General features: G+C 38.7%; 1 protein-coding gene across 1 annotated transcript in view; it reads left to right on the top strand.

Moving 5' to 3' along the window:
• The first annotated feature begins 1,276 nt into the window (after positions 1-1,276).
• The window catches only part of LOC139981119 (uncharacterized), a 51,236-nt gene continuing 45,323 nt past the window's right edge, over positions 1,277-7,189 (top strand). The window contains exons 1-4 of the mRNA XM_071993300.1: positions 1,277-1,441; positions 3,888-4,403; positions 6,059-6,286; positions 6,771-6,806. Of these exons, the coding sequence (XP_071849401.1) occupies positions 3,990-4,403; positions 6,059-6,286; positions 6,771-6,806 (678 nt within the window). The 5' untranslated portion in view covers positions 1,277-1,441; positions 3,888-3,989. The remainder of the gene's footprint in view (positions 1,442-3,887; positions 4,404-6,058; positions 6,287-6,770; positions 6,807-7,189) is intronic.

Here is a 7,189-nt window from a genome sequence, read left to right as displayed (position 1 = left end):
GTGAGCGCCACTACCTTAGTTTTCGCCAAACCAAAACGGTATAGGCTAAGTAACCCACCGCCGAAGTTGTCATAAGAAATCGTCACTTGAAGGTAGGCCAAAGGAATGCCCACTAGGCGTGACCATGTATTTGCATAAATATGTTTGCAGCTCATGATTAGTGCCAGTTTTTCAAATGAATTGGCCCAGGTCCGGGCCCACTTTGGATCTGCTCACAAGGGCGGCGGAAGCACTTTTAATCTGGGGGGCACCGACATCAAAGGGCACTTTGCAGAAATTCGATTGGAGTGATGCAGCCGTATATTTAGTACCCTTTATAACTCGTATTGTATTATCTTATTTGCGTATACACATCACTCCATCAACGCCCCCCCCCCCCCTCAAGGAAAATATGCATACTAGCACTGCAATATCGAATGTGCAAATTGGGAAACAAGGAACAAGTTTTCTTTTGAGACAAAATGAGGTGAAATCATGCTAGTTGCTAATGTAGGAATCTTCCGAATTAGAGTTTATTTCTTGTCAATATCTTTCATTTTTTTTCCATTCGAAATAGCTTTGAGTTTGACCCACAGCAATTTATTAAAAGTCAGAGGCGTAGCCAGGATTTGCAAAGTTGTATGCACGACTATCTGAGCGGAGCGCCACCATCAGTTGGCGCGGAGCGTACAAGAAAATTTTTGGTTTTACAAACCCCTCAGATGGCTGGAAACGGCCCTTCCCGAGTGTTCATTCTGGTTCCCTGGCCTCTTGCTAACTTGAGACACCTCAAGTTTTATGTAGAAAAAGGGCACATTTTTAACCTGAGGAAAAGTGGGGGAGCACGTGCCCCCTGTGCCCCCCTCCCCGGTTCCGCCGCCCTTGTCTGCTCAGCATCATCGCCGCGGCGTACGTAGCCTACTTTTCGTACATCATCAAAGTTTTCATAAAATGGCCCTTATGGCGTTGGCACATCCTAGCAATGATCCTTAGTACGACCTTCCAGAGGACTGTGCCGTTTCTTTTGAATTTGAAAGTTTATGCTTTCAAAGAGATGGACTTTTGACAAACCTGTAACCGATATGATACAAGTATTAAGTAACAAATTGCCCATTCAGTTGCTAATCCACCCAGTTTTGTATTACCTTCTGTTTATGTAGACCACCCTCTATCATATTACGTAAGTCGTCGAAGGTCAATTCGTAATCTCTGACCTGCGTTACCTAGCAGAGAGACTCTTACCGCATCGGTATTGCGCGATGTACTATCAGTATCAGTGACTAAACAATGTAATATTTGGAATAATATTAACCCAGCTAAAAGTTATACGAAAACATTTATTACTACAATGAAAGATACCAAAGGAGTTTTGGAATCAAAAGCAAAGATGCTGCAAGAACATTGAGAGCAGTCTTCGAATTGTGTGACTTTATCGCATGTCGTACGACTCGTACTCGTATAGGTAGGCTAAGCCTAGGCTAGAACGAGTTTTATTTTGCAGATCACAAGAGCTCTCAACGTAAACCACACATCATCTTGCCGTTAGGCCTATACGAGAGGTAGGCCTTAACCATAGCCTTGCCTAGGAATAGCCGCTAAGTTAGCTCTAAGTCTAACTCTAACAGTCTAAGATGAAGTCCATATGCTGGCCCACACTTAGACCTGCTAGTATTGTTTTATTATATGTGTGTGTCATACTTTGTGAGTGCATGTGTTGCAGACAGGGCCAAGGAGTTTAGGCCTAGGGGCTAGCAGTTAATTCTCAAATAGGCCTTATTTCCCCCTGTGGCATAAACTAGCCAAGTTGCCTAATCTCATTAGCCCAGGATGTTGACAGTATTTTGAATATTCTCTTGTTGCTGATTGTTATTATTAGGTCTCCTTCAGTTTAGTCTTCATATATCAATTGTCTTCAAGTCCTATATTCTGATATATACTTAGTACGAAGATGAGAAATTTGCAAGACTTTTACTGGCAATGCTTTTGTTTGGCAAATTTAGTACATGAGGAGAGAACACAGAATTAACAAAATTGATTCGTGCTTTGTGTGATTCCACATTAGGTACAGTATTTAGGCTTGCCTTTTAAGTACAGGCAGTGAAGGTAGCCAGAATGGCTCTATGCAAAGTTTCAATCACTTTCTCTGGGAAAATGATCTGCTAAAAATATGTAACTATTAAGAGAGCACTGTCATATGGTCTTTTCCAGTTCTGCGATACTTGACAAGCCGTTGTCTCTAAAATCATTGAGAATTCTTTTGAGGAATCTCTGATGGACACTTCAGGGCAAAGTACCTGCACATTTCCTAATTCATATACAGTATAGTGCGACATATTTAAACTAACTTTTTGCTTTAAGTATTTGCCACCCATAACTTTAACATGTTAGCAACGAATGTTTGGCCACCGTTCGTTTTGCAACTTAACATATATCATGTCGTCAACCAATCATGCCTGCTAAACTACTCGTTTAAGCATTTAAATATCATTAAAATTATATACAAGCTACCATTTGAAATGAAATATATTGGACTTAAGGCAATTCTTAATAAAATAAAACTGTTAGCAAACTGCTTATCCACTAGAGAGCCTGTGTAGGAGAATGTGTAAAAGTAAGTTGGCCTGACGTTTCGATCTTAGCAGGATCTTCTTCAAAGGCAATTCTTCACAGAATTATTGAAGATGAAATCTTTTCAAACATATTTTCTCAACTAGCACAAAGATTGAGATATGTATGTTACAGTGAATCTTAATTGAATAGATCTGTTAACAGGAAAGATCATGCACATTGTTACCTAGAGCTGTATCTTCATCATTGTACGCACCGATGTGAAAACCCCTCCACACCTTTATAGTACTTTACGGTATTCACTAACTGTACTGTGTAATATATATCAGGGAAAAATTTACCAGGTATTGCATCGCAATGTGTTAATACAAAGTGATCAAATTGCCACTCAATTGAAAAATGTGTCAGTCTTATACCCAGGGACCCCATATCATTTTACAAAGGACAAAATTTGCCTTCAAAGTGCTGCACAAAGGATCAATATGACAGGCATACCTGTATAGTATTTATATACTATACCTGTATAGTACTGTGTACCTGTATAGTATTTTGGGGTATTCACCAACTGTACCAGGTGTTATATATAATAATTTATAATGCATTGCAATGTGCTCAAGTTACTATACAATTAGAAAAATTTGTCAGTCTTATACACAGAGACCATATTATTTTACAAAGGACGAAATTTGCCTTGAAACTGCCGTGCAAAGTTGAAAGTTACCTACGTTATTCCCTGCATACTGCATATATGCAGCTGCATTGATAGCTAGACACTGTTGAGTTAAAATGTCAAATTGTAATGTTGTTTTTGAATGCTGCATACATGTTTAAATCTTAACAGCCTACATGATATGTCAACAGCAATTGATACAGTCAATGGAGAAAACATTAAAGTTTGCATTTTCTACTTTCAATGAAATATGTACACATTTACTGAAAGTGTAGAGCAAACTTTAACGAATGTACACAAATTTAGTGACATTTTGCTCGCATTTGTGCATTAGCAGATCTATGTCACAAAAGTACTGTACCGTTTACCTTCATACCATTGAAATATTAATATGCAATTACGGTATCGACTAAAATTTTGCCTTCATGCCATTCCATGATTTTAATGTCTTACATACTGAGCTTTTCCATAATACTAACATTGCTTCACACATGATATAGTCTCAGAGAGGGTTGCATGTAAATTGTAAGTTTACTAAAATTACCATGTAAAAGTTTATTTGCAACAAACACTGTTAACAAAGTAATTGATATTGTGAAGAAATTAAGGGTATTGTTTACATTTTCTAATAGCTTCTGGCTCCTTTTGTTTCTCTTATTGTTTTCAACAGTTCTGCTGCACATCTGAACCGTACTGTACAAGGTTACTTCAACGATCGGTTTTTACTGATGTCACATTAACCGGAGAAATTTACATAAAATAGGGATTCGCCATGTTAGATCCATCTGCGCCGTGGCTTGCTTCGGGCTACAAGAAATTCCTTCCACAAGACTTTTGCTCTAACCATTCTTCTTTCAAGAGTAACTCCTTTGATGATTTCAATTATTCGCCACCTTCCCCTGCCAAGCAAGTTACGAGACAGAGGCGTGTTAGGAGTGCCGTTGCATCCGGTAGATACCGGCAGCAGCCAAAGCCTCCTGTCATCCAGAAAAACACATTTTATAGACCAAAAAGTGCCTCACACATCAACCAGTACAGAGAAAGTCCTGGCAATGTATACAACCACAGGGATGATGGTGCTGGTGATGACAACAACACTGGGTACCGTTTACCGAGAAGGGCAAAGTCAGCATCATCGCACATGCGGCACCGACCAACCGCATCGCAGAACAAAAGTGTTACTGAGGTACAGTACAGTAAACGAATAAATTTGCATAATGAATGAATTTTCAGCTTTGTCAGCTATCTGATGCATGTATGTATGTATTTTAGATCCTCCTGCAAGCAGGAACTTGCGAAGAAGCCATCATTGGCTTATAAAAGCCGCAAGCTGACAGAAGTTAGTCTCTTAGATTCATATTTTAACGTCCATGATTATGAATTGTCAATTATCAACAACTCTGTAACTGGACGACATACATTAATCTTGGTGTGACTCGAACTCGGGACCTAATGATTGAAAGGCACCGGCGTTAACCACTGAGCTAACACTCCCTAATAGATTTGCATAGAATAGAAATAGATTTGAATAGAATAGAATAGATTTGCATAATGAACTGTCAGCTTTTTCAACTCTCATTGTTCTCCCTATTATCTGTTTTAATAGTAAACATGCATCAAATTAAGACATGTATACAATGGTTTCACATCTCACATTTGAATATTCATAGTTAGTAGTAGAATGGAGGTAAGTCTGTTTTACCTCCATGGTACTGTAGTAGAGATTTCATCAAGTTGGGACAATTTCCTATTGCTAATACCTCTCTAAACTGTACACCAATATCATGCTCTCAAAGCACCGGTATTGACAGTACAAGCAGTTCCTAACCTCTATCTGATAGAAACATGATACTCATACTTCTCGTACTGACAATACGAGTGCTCTGAAAGTGGGACTTAACACTACAGTATAGGAAAATTGTCCCAACTGGGTGAGAGATTTAAGTCTGTTTCTCCACTGACTAAACAAATTTGGAGTGCAGTTTTGTGAGATATCTCTTGGGAAGCATTACTGAATTCAAAGTTTAACAACACTGCAGTGGTAGCCTTATCTAAAGTATACAGCTGTTTACCATGGGAATTAAAACAACAATCAATCAATACAGTACCTTGAAGCTCCCCCTAGGAATGGCCCCTCGTATTAGTAATGGACGCCTGCAAGCACTTGCTCACCTTAAGCAAACTTGTCAGCTGCCCATGAGCAGACAATTTTCCTTTCATGATTTAAGTGTTACTCCAATTACCTACTGTAATTGGAAAGCCAATACTCCACAACAGTTTGTTAATCCGACATCAGCGTCTCGTTCACCGTGTGCCGAATATTCTCTCTAAATACCAGACTCAACATGCTAATCGATCTCAGATCCCCTCAGGTACACTTTTACACACACAGAGTTTGCAACATACAGTAAATTATATCATATATGTACAAGGCATCTAGCCTAGATCGATACTCTGTGTAGCACCTACTGTACTGAACAGGTAAGACAATCTTTGATTGAATATATCCTGAACCTATAGCTATAGGTGTATAAAAAATTTATTTCAATCAAGTAGAATTACAATCTTGTAACATCTGTTACTGTACTGCATGAGAGTATAACAGGTACAGTAGGTGATTGTTTAATTGCCAATTGTGTGGAGAAAAAAAGGGCTTTAAATAATGTCTGGCAGTATGAAGCCTTTGTGACATCACTTCAAGAAACTATTATATGTACAGTAAAGCGACACTTTTTTGTTATGTTGCAGGGGTATTAAAGTACTTCATTAAAATTTTAACCGAGTACCTGCGTTAAGCTGTTTTGTTTCACAAGGTTTATATCTTTTTCAAATTCTCTGTAGGTTGAGAGGTTGCACCACACTCGTTTAACTGTCTCGTCCATCCCAGTCGGTCGAACCACGGACCACAAAGCGTGCGCCTACTGTCCGGTCGAGTGTAGACCTAAATCGAGCAGTTCTCAGAGGCCAACCTCTTCCACCGGCCTATTAGCTGCCGACGTGCCTTCTCATTTCGATAGGAGCAAGTTTTGGGCCAAAGGGACAACAAGACCGAGGACCGCTCCAACATCTGTAAGGGTAGACTTGACTATTAATATTGTAAAATATGCATTCACATTGAACTCCAAACTGAATGTTTCTTAAAATGTTTATGGGTTAACAACATTTAAGAAACAGATTTGGATTCTTGTGGAAAACTGTCGCATTATTTTCAAATATTGAGGTATCAATGTCTGGATTGTTAGTAATAACGTTACTTTTTGGGTGAAAATTAATTATTTTCAACGAGTGTCATAATGTAGATCATGCTTGAAATCTGGCAATATGGTTTGTCTTGGATATATTAGTGCAATATCTTCCTATTTGATATAAATTTCGGTTTCAGTGGCTGGAATGAAAAGTTGACGCTAAATTTGTATATTGAATTCCTCACTTAATTACTCATCCGATTAGATATTGGAGGAAAATTAATTTTGTGGAGACATTTATTTTGTAAACTGTTAAAAGAGCAATCCATAACAATTTATTAAAAATGGTCTCATCTTTTGTCTTTTAGAGAAGGGAATTTCTCCACCTACCCCGTCACAACTATGTGAGTATCATCTCTATTGTTCAGGAAGGATTGTCTAATGGCCATCCAGGATGTCAGAAAGTTACACATGACAAAAGATTTGGGTTTAAAGAACTTGTTAGCTATAGTATATTGTCTGGATTCCAAAGAATGGATGGGAACTTGTTTTGCCTTTTCCCAACGGATTAGAATTTCAATATTGTTAGAAACAATTGGCTCAGTTTGTTGTACTCTGAAACAGTCTACATCAGGGTTGTCCAACCTACGGCCCACGGGCCACAGTCCGGCCCGCCGCAGGGTTGCGTCCGGCCCGTCAGAGATGCTTGTACGGTGCGAAATTTTAGTGAGCAGATTTATTGATAACAATTTGAAGCTATATAACAAATCATTCAAACCTTCTTGGT

This window comes from Apostichopus japonicus, chromosome 15 (genome assembly GCF_037975245.1).
Source record: "Apostichopus japonicus isolate 1M-3 chromosome 15, ASM3797524v1, whole genome shotgun sequence".
NCBI classification, from domain to species: Eukaryota; Metazoa; Echinodermata; class Holothuroidea; order Aspidochirotida; family Stichopodidae; genus Apostichopus; species Apostichopus japonicus.
The sequence above is the reverse complement of the archived record's forward strand: the minus strand, read 5'-3'. Positions and strand labels throughout refer to the sequence as shown.